A 13,700-nucleotide genomic window follows, 5' to 3' on the forward strand; every position below is an offset into this window, starting at 1 on the left:
CAACACAAAGATATAACTGGGATATTGACGCTTCAAAAAATTCAACTGTGTATAATTAAAAAAGCCAACAAATAAAGTTCTAAGAATATAGTTAAAAGCCAAACCCATCAATATCATCCAGGAATTGATGGATTTGGCAGATATAGCGAGCTTGATGTATCTGGTCAAGGATACAAACAAAAGAATCATCAGAGTCCAACAGGAGGGAAGGAATTTCAGCTGATGTAGGATGACTTTGTATCCAAGAAAATCTGGAACTTTTTGCAGTGCCAAGATGATGATGATTGTGAAAACAGAGAGTATAGCAAGCCATGTTATCACCAGTTCTTCGGAATATGGAAAAACTGCGCCTTGCTCACAAAAATAGACAGTGGAATTGTCTTTGAAACAATTTACACTACGAATCATGTACACACATGGGCCACCAAAATTCCATAGTAAGAGCAAGGCAAAGCCTACAGCCCACAGTTGGAGGGATCTTCTGTTTTGCCTGTCTTCGTTTGGAAGAGGCAGGTAATAGCTTGAGCGGTGCAGGAGTGATGCATGCTCGTCTATGTCCACACGGGTTGTCATCGTAAAATCTTCCATAAATATTCGTTCAATCACTTCGTTGTTGAAACACAATACACCGATCTCTCCTTAAAAACTGTTGATCCTTTGATCAATACTAAGGGATAAAAAAGAATCAAAGCAGAACTTTTTAGATGTACGTCGTTAAGTATCCATTCCTTCATGTTCGTTCTCGATCAATAGATAATCATTTTCCCTTAAGCATAGCCATATAACTCTGGTTACTGGAGGAGAATGACTAGTCGCCCAGGGGAATTACGACATGAAGAATTCAGTCACTGCTGTACACAGGAAAGCTTGCTAGACACCAAACTATTTTTCTTCTCTTTACGCAGACGAGACGTTAGCAAAGAAAAATTTAGACGAACTTTGTTTTATAATTTTCCCAGGACAATCACTTAAATGTGTTTGGCGAAAGGGGGAGAACAAATAAAGAATGTAAAATAAACGGCGAAAAATTGTTTGAACACGTAATTTCTTGCTTTTTTTTGTTTCGTTTCTCCTTTTGTCGGAGACGAAATGGAGGTAAAAGAGCCACAAAACGTTACTAATTACACAGTTCCATTCAAATGTCCTAAATAAATCATCTGTTGCCATGCATTAATTTTGAATCGTTGTACAAATTCAAATTACTGGACTGATTGTCATAGGTTTGACATCCTTAGCATAAACTTTTATTTTCAGCTTGCTGAGGCTGATAACGATTCAAGGCTCAACCTTACACAAATGATATTGAAATTTGATTGAGTTAAGGGAATTAACTTTTAACACTAATTTGAATTTAAATTAAACTTATTCTACTGCGGGTATTTACATATATGCAGAACGTCGAAAGAAACATAATCCGGCACGTAAACGAGGCCTAATACAAGTCCTAATCTGTCGTAGCAATTCTCCTATTCTCCATCTCGATAAAAAAATTACCCTGTTTACTTTATTATTGGAAACTAATTGTCATGACCAAAGGAGAATTGTTAATTGCTCAAGAGTATCGCCTGAACAACAACCGAATAACTTCCCTTTACATGCAAACTTACTTGATATGGAAATAAATTATTTTCTCGTCATAATTTGAACAAGACATTAGAAGCAAACAAATTGCAGATAGGTTCTAGAAGGCCATCTTTCGTTCGTCATTATCCGGGATAATCAATATAAATTTGCTGGCCAAAGAAGAAGGACAACAGTTGAAGTGAAAGAGGAAATTGCAGAAAATTGTTTGCTGGCGTAATAACTTGATCTTGTTACTATTTTGTTTTTAGTTCTAGTCGGATACGAAACGGAGAGAAAAAAGCCACACAGTGCAACTAGATAAACATTTAATTTCAAATATTTTAAAACAAGTTTTATATGTGTGGCTGTACATTAATTTTAAATAGTTGTGTAGTCTACGTAGTACATTCGGTGATTGTCACGAATTCAATTTTTCTCCTACAACAATTGACATTGCCAGCTTGAGCTTTTGCAGTTTTAGCTTTCCATCACTGATAATAATTAAAGTCTTAACATAACGCAAAAGATATGGACCGTTGATTAGCATCCATTATAATGGAATTTAATTCTGATAAAGAGCGACTCTTTGCCGCACTGCAAAAACATTGAAATAACAGATGTTTCTATATTTGCCTTTAATTGCTATTTCATAACAGAGGCACCCAAAGGTTCTCGGGAAAAATAATTTTTTTGACCCAACAGAAAATTTTTTATGCGATTGTCAGTTAGGAAGCAAGGGAAACGCCGAAGACAGAATCATGTCCACAACAAATTTCAGTAGCGGTGGAAGTCACACGAAATCATTTCAAGAACTGCAATGCTCTCCCTCTTTGGTGGGTGGGCTTCAACAACAACTATCGATTTTCTTCGTAGCGGTTGACATTTTCCTCTCCATTACGGCATTTGCTGGGAATTCTCTCATCCTCGTTGCCCTTTCCAAAGAATCTTCCCTACATCCGCCGTCCAAACTCCTGTATCGTTGTCTGGCAACCACTGATCTGTTGGTTGGGCTTGTTCCCCAGCCTCTCAATGCTCTCTATTGGGTGTCCGTGTTTCAAGAAAACTGGAGCCTTTGTCGCTACGCATTGGACGCTACCAAAACCACAGGCTATGTATTGCTTTTAGTGACTCTGATGACGATGACGGCCATAAGTGTGGACAGACTTCTCGCCCTGATGTTGGGACTGAGATACAAACAAATTGTAACTTTGAAGCGCACGTATATTATTTTAACTACCTTCTGGGTTTTTAACCTGGTCGCCTCTTTAAGTGGATTTTTTCATCACCCTATAATCTTTCTGTACAGCTCCTTAGTTGTATCATTTTGCCTGGTAATATCATTCGCATCGTACGCAAAGATTTTTTGCACTCTCAGATATCATCAAGTGCAAGTGCGAGATAAACAGCCGGCGAGCCAAACAAATACACTGAACATGGCGCGATTCAGAAAGGTACTAGACAGTGCACTGTGGGTGCAGTTAGCATTAGTTGTTTGTTATGCACCAATATGTACAGTGGATATTGTGATCGCTCTTACTAAAAAATATTCATTACTCTCAGTTGTCACACGGAAAGTAGCAGTTATTTTACTTCACTTTAACTCGACCTTAAACCCGTTCCTATACTGTTGGAAGATTAGTGAAGTGAGACAAGCAGTGAAGCAGACACTAAGGGAAGCACTTTGCTGAAATAGGTCTTTCTTGTGTTGTTCTTCAGACTTTCAAAGCAGACTCATTAAGTCATGATTATTATTAGAGCGCAGTTATTAAATAAGTTATTGGATAAAAAAAAAAAAAAGAGGCCAATAGAATAGTTGCGCAGGCTGTTTTCGATGGTCTTCATGTCTCCGAGAACCAATTTAACGACAGATTAGGTAACCCTAGCCATGTGTTTTCAAAAATAAGGTTTTTGCCGCTATGCTAAAATACAAGATGTCATAATGGAAGAAAATTTATGCAAACATTTTACTTTCATGTTTTCTCCTCTCAGCAATATGAAGTATCAGATAAAACTTCGAAGAGGAGTTTAAGAGATGTGTTTGAGGCCGGTGTTGTGTGTTACGATAAAACTATTCCAAGTAGTTTCCCGATAATTAAAAGAAAGTGCTTGACGTCGATTTTGACGCCATAGTGTCAAAAGAGACAGTCCAGTTTAAGTCTTGAATTTGTTTCTTTTGTGATCAGAAAATTATCCGTAAACTTTATGTGAAGAAGTTTTTGTTACCTGTATATTCAAATGAAGGTTACGAAACTATATGAAATAAAATTGACCATCACTGTTTGTGACAGAATTTTTTTTTTTTTACAGATCGATCGATGTTCTGAAATTATATTGCCCACGGCGAAAAACAACTTTCACATCATTTGTATAGAGGTCATCATATGTTCAGTTTGTCGCTGGTATATCTTTAGCTTGTCTCTGAGTTTTAAGGATTTTTTTTCCTCCATTTCCGAGTGAACTGCTGTCCTTAAGTTCCTCAAACGGTTTTTATTGGGTTGTTTTCAAAGCTTTTGTATGAGCTTAGAATTTGCTTCAATATCATACCATCTTATTATGGGCCTAAAAAAACGATATGTTTGTTTCACCTATTAAAGAAGTGATAAAATAGATCTTTTAAGACTTAGGAATCCCATATCATATTGTAAAACAAAAAAATATAGTCCATGTCTTTGTGTTTGCCAAGGGAATTCACACTCGGTGCTAATTTGAAATTAAACTGAAATGTTATTTACGGAAATCAACAGCTGCTTGCGACAAAGGAAAATGTTCTTGTTTAATTAATTTTCATACTTCCTTCGCTGTGCTGAATTATTAAAGAGGACCAGAAAGAAAATTCCCTGGGAAGAACTCGTATTAAAGGAGGGATTGACGCATCTATTAGCGATTAAACCTTTCGTCTGGTTTTTCAGGGAGGTAGTCTTTTTCTGCAGTTCACATATATGATTTTCAAGTATTCACAGTCATTTATTCATCACTTCACGGGCTAATATCGAACTCACAGCTTGTTAGCTCAGTTGGTAGAGCACTGCATCGATATCGCAAAGGTCATTGGTTCAAATCCCGTATAGGCCTAAATTCTTTTTAGGCCCTTTTTTCGCTACTGCTCAAGAAGTGTTCATTACTGTGAAGATTGTTTTCATATTCACGTTTCTTGTTTTGTCGGAGACGAAACGGAGATAAAAGAGCCACAAAATGTTATTAATTACCCAGTTAAATTCAAATATCCTAGATTAAGTTTGCATCTGTGGCCTTACATTAATTTTGAAACGCTATATGCATTTAAATTGCTGGACTGTCTGTCATGGATTTGACACCCTTAGCTTAAACCTTCTAATTTTCAGCTTGCTGAGGCTGATAATGATTTAGGGCTCAACCTTACACAAATGATATGGACATTTGATTGACACCCTATCAATGAAACTAGGTCGCATAAACATCGGCCTTCGATGGTTTCAGGTTCCCATTATTAGCACTGCCTGACTGCGTTCCTTCGCCCACGAGTCGTGTTTCTTAAGGCCTCAAACGTATTGACGGGCGAAGTACCTCATATTGAAACCTTAATAGTGAGTGCCTTATGGCAGGCTAAGTAAAGCGGGATTGTTTGTTGCAACAGAAAAAATAATCTTAGAGATGTCTCTAAATATTTGCCTCTTATTCCTATTTCACACGTGATGTACATGACAAGTTGGATACAAAAAAGGCTTTTTTGACACAACAGACGATCTCCTAACGTATTTCAAACGAGTAAAGATTAATGAGGAAGTTTTTAGAAAATTCATATAGAAAATAGGGTTTCAGTGATCGTCGTTGTACAATTGTTGTTTTAACGAAATATGTTTCTCATTGCAATCATGAAAGAAAGAAGAAATGAATACAGAATAAAGTCGAACAAGCTTTTTGAAATTTATAATCTACCACCATACAGGGATTATTTCTCCAATTAATCATCATCCAAAATAATTACATTACATCTAAATAGGCTGCTTATTCTGTCTCTCACAAACTGACACAAGAGAGTTTCGTTATTATATCGTCAAACAAAAATTGTGTTTGTTAAGGGAATTAACTTTTAACGCTAGTTTGAATTTAAATTAAACTTATTCTACTGCGGGTATTTACATATATGTAGAACGTCAAAAGAAACATAATCCGGCACGTAAACGAGGCCTAATACAAGTCCGAATCTGTCGTAGTAAGCAGGTGTCTTCTTAACAACTTATTCATTCCTCAGTGTGCGATATTAAGCACGAGGCAATGTTAGAGAGTTTGAAATATGTGTCAGAGTTGGTAAAGACGAAGCCTCTCCTAGAACAATTGTAAACTTTTCATCAACCGTTGATAAGCTTTGACGACCCATCCCTTCATTTTCCATCTCGATTAATAAATTATTCTGTTTACTTCATAATTGGAAACTAACTGTCATCACCAAAGGAGAATCGTTAATTGCTCAAGAGAATCGCAGGAACAAAAATTGAATAACTTTCCTTTTACAGTTGTAGAAAGTGTTTTGCCAAAGGGATAACTTGATCCTGTTACTGTTTTATTGTTAATTCTAGTCGCATACGAAACGGAGAGAAAAAAACCTACAAAGCGAAGGTAGATACACAGAGTGAGCTTTTGCATTTTTAGCTTTCCGTAGCTGATAATGATTCAAGTCTCAACTTCACACAAAAGGAATGGACCCTTGATTTGCATCCTATTATAATGAAATTTAATCCTGATAAAGAGCGACTCTTGCCGCCCTGCAAAAACACTGAAATAACAGATGTTTCTTTAATTGCCTTTTATTGCTATTTCATAACAGAGGCACCCAAAGGTTCCCGGGAAAAAATATTTTTTTGATCCAATCGAAAATTTCCTGATGCATTTTAAATGAGTAAGTCAGCATGCGATTGTTAGTTAGGAAGTAAAGCTACAGTAATCCTTGCTGTCATTTTTCGTTGCAAGAACAGAAACCTATGAGAAAAGGGAAACGCCGAAGACAGAATTATGTCGACAACAAATTTCAGTAGCGGTAGAAGTCACACGAAATCATATGAAGAACTGCTATGCTCTCCCTCTTTGGTGGGTGGGCTTCAACATCAACTATCAATTTGCTTCTTACCGGTTGAAATTCTCCTCTCCATTACAGCATTTGCTGGAAATTCTCTTATCCTTGTTGCCCTTCACAAGAAATCTTGCCTGTATCCGCAGTCAAAACTCCTGTATCGTTGTTTGGCAACCACTGATCTGTTGATTGGTCTTGTTGCTCAGCCTCTCGATGCTCTATGTTGGATGTCCGTGGTTCAGGAACACTGGAGCCTTTGTCGATACGCAAGGGACGCAGCCATCATCACAGGACGTGTATTGAGTTTAGTGTCTTTGATGACGATGACGGCCATAAGCGTGGACAGACTTCTCGCCCTGATGTTGGGACTGAGATACAAACAAATTGTCACTTTGAAGCGCGCGTATATTATTGTAACTACCTTTTGGGTTTTTACCCTTGTCGCCTCTTTAAGTGAATTTTTTTATCACCGTATATTCTTTATGTACAGCTCCCTAGTTATGTCATTTTGCCTGGTAATATCATTCGCATCATACACAAAGATTTTTTGCACTCTCAGATATCACCAAGCACAAGGACGAGATCAACAACAGCCGAGCCAAACAAATGCACTGAACATGGCGCGATTCAGAAGGGCAGTAAACAGTGCACTGTGGGTGCAGTTAGCATTAGTTGTTTGTTATGCACCAATATGTATAGTGAACATTGTGATCGCTCATACCAAAAAATATTCATTTCTCCAAGTCGTCATATGTAAAGTAGCAGTAATTTTACTTTGCTTCAACTCGACGTTAAACCCGTTCCTATACTGCTGGAAGATTAGTGAAGTGAGACAAGCCGTGAAGCAGACAATTACAGAAGCACTTTGCTGAGTTAGGAGTCTTCGAGTTGTTCCTCAGACTTTGAAAGCAGACTTATTAAGTCGCGATTATTATTGGAGAGCAATCGTTAAATACCTTATTGGATAAAAGTAAATAAGTGGCTCAATAGAATAGTTGCACAGGCTGTTCTCGATAGTCTTTATATCTCGGAGAATAATTTAGAGACGGCCTAGGTAACCCTAGCTATGTGTTTTCAAAAATATGGTTTCTTGCCGCTATGCTAAAATACAAGATGTCATAATCGAAGAAAAGATATGCAAACATTTTACTTTCATGTTTTCTCCTCTTAGCAGTATGAAGGTATCAGATAAAACTTAGAAGAGTAGCTTAAGAGATGTGTTTGAGGCCGATGTTGTGCGTTTCGAGAAAACTACTTCGAGTCATTTTTCCTGTAATTGAAAGAAAGCGCTTGACGTTGATGTTGACGCCATATTGCCAAAAGAAACAGTCCAGTTTAAGTCTAGAATTTGTTTGTTTTGTGATCAGAAAATTACCCGTAAAGCTTATGTGAAGAAGTTTCTGTTACTTGTATATTTAACTGAAAGTTGCGAAAGTATATGAAATAAAATTGATCATCTCTGTTTGTTATGGAATTTTTTTACATATCGATCGATTTGCTGAAGTTATATTGGCAACGGCGAAAAACAAGTTTCGTATTATTGTATAGAGGTCACCATATGTTCAGTTTGTCACTGGTGTATCTTTAGGTTGTCTCTGAGTTTTACGGACTTTATTTCCTCCATTTCCGAGTGATTAACTGCTGTCCCAAAGTTCCTCAAAGGTTTTTTTGTATTCGTTTTCAAAGCTTTATTATGAGCTCAGAATTTGCTTCAATACCATACCATCTAATTATCGGCCTAAAAACGACATGTTTATTTCGCCCATTAAAGAAGTGATAAAATAGATCTTTTAAGACATAGGAGTCTCACATCGCATTGTAAAACAAAAAATATAGCCCATGTCTTTGTGTTTGTCAAGGAAATTCCCTTTCAATGCTAATTTGAAATTAAACTGAAACGTTATCTAGTAAAATTAACAGCTGGTTGCGACAAACATCTTTTTGATTGATCAGTTTTAAAGCTACCGTCGCTGTACTGAAAAGAAAATTCCCTGGGAAAGAACTCTTTCTGAGGAAGGATTGACGCATCTCTTAGCAATAAATTAAGTCATTCATCTAGTTTTTCTGTCAGCTAGTCTTTGCATCTTTGGCCTTACATCCTCAAACTTATTCAATTCGCATTGAAGCCATAATATTGAGTGCCTTCTCGCAAGCTAAATAAAGCGGGGTTGTTTATTGCAACATGAAACAATAATTTTAAAGATGTCTTTGAATAGTTGCCTCTTATTCCTATTTCATACGTGATGTACATGAAAAGTTAAGCACAAAAAAAGGTTTTTTGACACAGCGAACAATTTTCTGACGTATTTCAAACGTGTAAACAATAGTGAGAAGGTTTTTATTTGAAATGTTACGTAGGAAATAGGGTTTCAGGGATCGTTCTTGTGCAATTGGCGTTAACTAAAATGAAATATTTTTCTGGATGCTCTCACAGATTAACTCATGGCAAGAATATTGTCAACTTTTGAAATATTCGATATATCCAGTTTAATGCTGGTCTGTGTTTTCTTCAAGTTTTCTTGATCCTATGTCTACCGACCCGAGTGATTAAATGTTCCTAACTTTCGCTTCTTTTTCCTTGAACTCGTTCCATGACGCTTTTTAGGAGTTCAGAATTCACCACAATACAGGGATAATCTTTGCACTTAATTACCGGTCCAAAAGAATGACAGTATATTTAAATATACCGTTGAAACCGCTTATGCTGTCATTCAAAAACTGACAAAAGAGAATTTCCTTATCATATCGTCAAACAGAAATATTACTGACCGATGTCTGTGTACTTGCTAAAGGAATTAACATTAAAGGAAGAAAAATTGTAGATCGAAAATGACAAATGTAAAGTTGGAATAAAAATTGGCATCAAAGGAAAAGAAATTTTTTTTTTGGTACCCGATGGAACTCTGGGATTAAAAGGATACCGAGCGCGCAGTGCCATCATGGCTGATGGTTTCTCCGCCTCCTTTATTTTCAGTTAGCGCCCATTTCTCTTATCTTGTTGACCAAAGGGATGAAGAAAGGAAATTACATCTTGGGGCGAAATAGGCAAAATAGGGAAAACAGTTTTTGTTAAAAAAATCATCATAACTTTTCTGACGAAAGTGAAAAAGCTGGTAGAGAACGAGTTTGAAAAAATCGATGGCGCGCGGCATAACATCGTGTTACGGTTTTGTTTTTAATATCAGTCCGGGGACGAAAAGCGGAAAGAAAAAACCTTTCATTACAAATTGATTCAAACACTTTAAAATGCGTTTACATCTGTGACCAAAATTTAAATTTAAATTGTTTGATGCATTCGCAGATTGTCTCAAATCGCACTTTTCTAAGACCAAATAAAATCGCGCCAGCTTGAAATTTTCATTTCCAATTTTTCATGGCTACTAATGACACAAGTCTGAACTTCACATGAATAATATAGACACCAGGTTAGCACCCTATCAGTGAAAGTTGATCTAGATAAAAGGAGATTGTTTGTCGTTCTTTTAAAAGAATGATACCACAGATGTCTCTCCATTTTCTACTTATTTCCATTTCATACCTGAGGCACTTCAAAGGTTCAATAATTGGACATAACAGACAATTTTCTGACGTATTTTAAACGAGTAAACACTGATGAAGAATTCTCAGGGTGTATAAATATCATTCATTGAAGTATGAGGTGTAATTGATCGTGGCTGGATGTGGGCTGTTTAGACGACATATTGCTCGTGGCAATCTTAGATAACCTACAAGAGTTAGAACACAGACGAACACAATTGAAGAACTGCTATGCTTTGGTTGGGCTTCAACCAAAGTCAGTTTCATACCTGAGGCATCCCACAGCTGCAAATTTCTGACCCATTTTAAATGATTAAACGCGAGGGAGGAAGTCTATATGAAAGGTTTCAGTTATCATAGTTCGGCGTGTCCTGTTTAGACGAAATATTTCTCGTTGCAAGAACAGGGGAAACGAATGCAGAATTATGTCGACAACAAATTTAACCAGAGGTGGAACAAAGACAAAAATATTTCAAGAACTGCGATGCTACCCCTCTTTGATAGGTGGGCTTCAATCAGTATTAGGTTTTTTCGCAGCAGTCAACATTTTCCTGGCCATCACAGCATTTCTTGGTAATTTTCTTATCCTTGTTGCCCTTCACAAGGAATCTTCCCTTCATCCGCCGTCCAAACTCTTGTATCGTTGTCTGGCAACAACTGACCTGTTGGTTGGTCTTGTTGCTCAGCCTCTCCATGTAACTTATTTGATGTCCGCAGTTCACGAACACTGGAGCCTTTGTCTTTACGTAAGAGAAGCAACTTACATTACAGGCGTAGCATTATGTGGAGTTTCTTTGCTGACGATGACGGTAATAAGCGTGGACAGGCTTCTTGCCCTGTTGTTGGGGCTGAGATACAAAGAGATTGTGACTTTGAAGCGCATTTATATCATTATAGCTAGCTTTTGGGTTTTATGTCTTGTCGCCTCTTTATGCATCATTTTCGATCAGCGTATAACCAATTTGTGTGTCTTGATATCTATACCACTTTCGCTGCTTATTTCACTCGCCTCGTACACAAAGATTTTTCGCACTCTTAGACATCATCAGGCACAAGTTCAACAACAGCCGAGCCAACCAAATGCACTGAACATGGCGCGATACAGAAAAGCAGTGCATAGTGCACTGTGGGTACAGTCAGTATTAGTTATTTGTTATACACCGTACTATATAGTGGGAATCGTAGTCACTTATAGTACAACATATCCATCACACTCAGCCGTCGCATGGCAAATGGCAATTATCCTTGTTTTCTTAAACTCGACGTTAAACCCGTTTCTTTACTGTTGGAAGATTAGTGAAGTGAGACAAGCAATGAAGCAGACAATCAGACAAGCACTTTGCTGTCCATGGAGTTAGACCATCCTCGAGTTATATATGATCGTATAAGTACTTTCAGTGCAAAGCTAACCGATAGAGAACGCTTGTCGCTTAAATTTTTGCTCGAGGTCTGTCGATAGTATTTTTTGCTAGTCACGTAAAACAAAATTAAGGAAAGGTAATGGAAACACAAATCAAAACTTTTAAAAAATATTTTTCATGCTACTAAACCTTCTTTGAATGCATAAATTATTAATCCAAGGAAAGATATACGTGCACAAGAGGATATATAATGTCTTACAATCTCTTGACTTAAATTATACTCTCATGAATGTTATTATAAGAAAGCGAAAGAAATAAAATTAACTATAACAATTTTTATTAAGACTACGCGGGATGCGGTTTCAGAGGGTTGCTGCTCCAGTGCCGATCGATCCTTCATTAAATTAAACATTTACACGGATTATCATGAATGTTTTGAATTAATTAACGATATATTTTACAAAGTACAAGTTAACGAGCTTTAAATAGCCTATACTGAGTTAATAATATTCTAAATTTGTTCAGTTTCTCATTAAATAATGGCTCTACCTTCTCGAACGCAAGTGTACGCTTGTTAAAATCCTATCTGACATAAAAAATTGAAACAGGGCTCTTGTTTCGCATTCTTGGAGTTCCGGTAATTCGAGTTTTCATTGAACGAATCGGTTGACAATGCTGCACATGTGAAAGTTTTAAAGAAATCTGCCGGAAAATTTTCCTCTGAACAGTTCAGTCGACCAAAACGACACAGTGCAGATGTAGGTAACGAATGATATTGTCTATTGAATCTAAAGCTCGTTTTAAAGCTGCAAATTAAGAGACAGACCATGTGGGTTTTTCTAGGTGAGCGAGACGCTGAGCGTTTAGTTTGATTTAAAGACTGCATTTAGCGAACATCAACAGATGTTTCAAAACCGTTTGCTTCGAAAAACTGAAAAGCTAAAATGAGTCTGCAGTGAAGACCGTCAAGCCAATTAATCCTTTGAAAACAATATCAGAGCATTGGACAGAACTTAAAAAGTGGTTTAAGAGTGATCGTCTGTGAAAATCGAGCGGAGGTGTTGAAAATGAAAAAATTGAATTTTTTTCAAACTTTGCCAGAACATAGGTATAAATGGCCTTAGTTATGGTAAAATATAAAAAATGCCGAAAAAAAATTATGTTGGGAGAACGGTGGCATTTTGTGCTTTGGGGGTTCATAACCGTGTTTTCCCGGTGAAATAGTGCACCTCAAGATAACGGCCGAAAAAAGCTTATTTCGCCAGCAATTCGGAAACAACATAACAATTCTAAAACAAGAGATATTTTTCAAAGGTTCTGAAGTATTTTTTCCAAGATTCGTTAAAAAAACGATTTTTTTACGAATTTTCTAATTCGGGTGAAATTTCATCCATCAAAACATAGCTCAACTTTGGCGACTAAAATCGGCCATTGTCACATGGCTCCATAAACTGACCATGAGACAATAATCATTGTCAAGAACAAGGCTTCTTCTTTTAGAAACTGCAATAAATTTTTTGGGCTATTTAAACCACTAATTTTTAGAGCGATTTATATAAGCGTATTTGAGCTCAAGAGGCGCTTTACGTGACCAACGTGACTTGCACGTCATATTAAGAAAAACATTACCAAAACACTCGAATTCCCTCTTATATCATATAAAAACTTCGAAACAGGTCTCTTTCATATTAAATATACATATGATTTTCTCCTGAAGCCAAAAAGTCAAGGCAATCTGGGCAATCTTCGATAGTCTAGTATATGCAAATTGCTGGTTTATGTTGTTACAACGGTCATATTCGTAACTAATACCAACCCAACGATAACAAAAACTTTTTTAACATCAGAAGGAATTGCCCAGGCTATAATTACACAAAACGTTACTTTTAGAAGTGGTTTCCATGCCAAGAGTACGCACTTTAACCCGCTTCACCGTTTTCAAAACTTATCCATGCTACCATTTCTCGCCACTGCAGTGCGATCGATGGTATGTGATTGCGTTACACACAGGAAGTCCATTAAGTGAGAATGATACATAAGATGACCAACGTTTTTAACAGAACAAGGTTGGTCTTTATAAAATCTTTCGATCTAAAACATGTTTATGTAAACGTGAGGTTTTCACTGCCAATTTTTTTATAACAAAGCTACAAAGGGATAATGTCGTATCGTAGCCGTGTATGACGCATATG

At 36.9% G+C, this 13,700-nt stretch overlaps 4 protein-coding genes and 1 pseudogene across 4 annotated transcripts in view; 3 read left to right on the forward strand and 2 right to left on the reverse strand.

The window, feature by feature from the left end:
- LOC149038159 (uncharacterized) overlaps positions 1–600 on the reverse strand; it is an 855-nt pseudogene extending 255 nt beyond the window's left edge.
- LOC149038154 (uncharacterized) overlaps positions 1–13,700 on the reverse strand; it is a 78,801-nt gene that overhangs the window by 42,736 nt on the left and 22,365 nt on the right. The window lies entirely within an intron of this gene.
- Positions 2,216–3,289, forward strand: LOC149038160 (adrenocorticotropic hormone receptor-like). Its single transcript, XM_089187164.1, has one exon. The coding sequence runs from the start codon at positions 2,322–2,324 to the stop codon at positions 3,249–3,251; it is 930 nt and encodes a 309-aa protein (XP_089043290.1). The 5' UTR covers positions 2,216–2,321; the 3' UTR covers positions 3,252–3,289.
- LOC149038161 (adenosine receptor A3-like) lies at positions 6,427–8,068 on the forward strand. Its single transcript, XM_089186506.1, has one exon. The coding sequence runs from the start codon at positions 6,553–6,555 to the stop codon at positions 7,480–7,482; it is 930 nt and encodes a 309-aa protein (XP_089042632.1). The 5' UTR covers positions 6,427–6,552; the 3' UTR covers positions 7,483–8,068.
- LOC149038162 (melanocyte-stimulating hormone receptor-like) lies at positions 10,573–11,841 on the forward strand. The gene has a single exon (XM_089186256.1). It carries the CDS (start codon positions 10,573–10,575, stop codon positions 11,503–11,505), a length of 933 nt encoding a protein of 310 aa, XP_089042382.1. The 3' UTR covers positions 11,506–11,841.

This window comes from Pocillopora damicornis, chromosome 11 (genome assembly GCF_964200805.1).
Source record: "Pocillopora damicornis chromosome 11, jaPocDami1.2, whole genome shotgun sequence".
NCBI lineage: Eukaryota > Metazoa > Cnidaria > Anthozoa > Scleractinia > Pocilloporidae > Pocillopora > Pocillopora damicornis.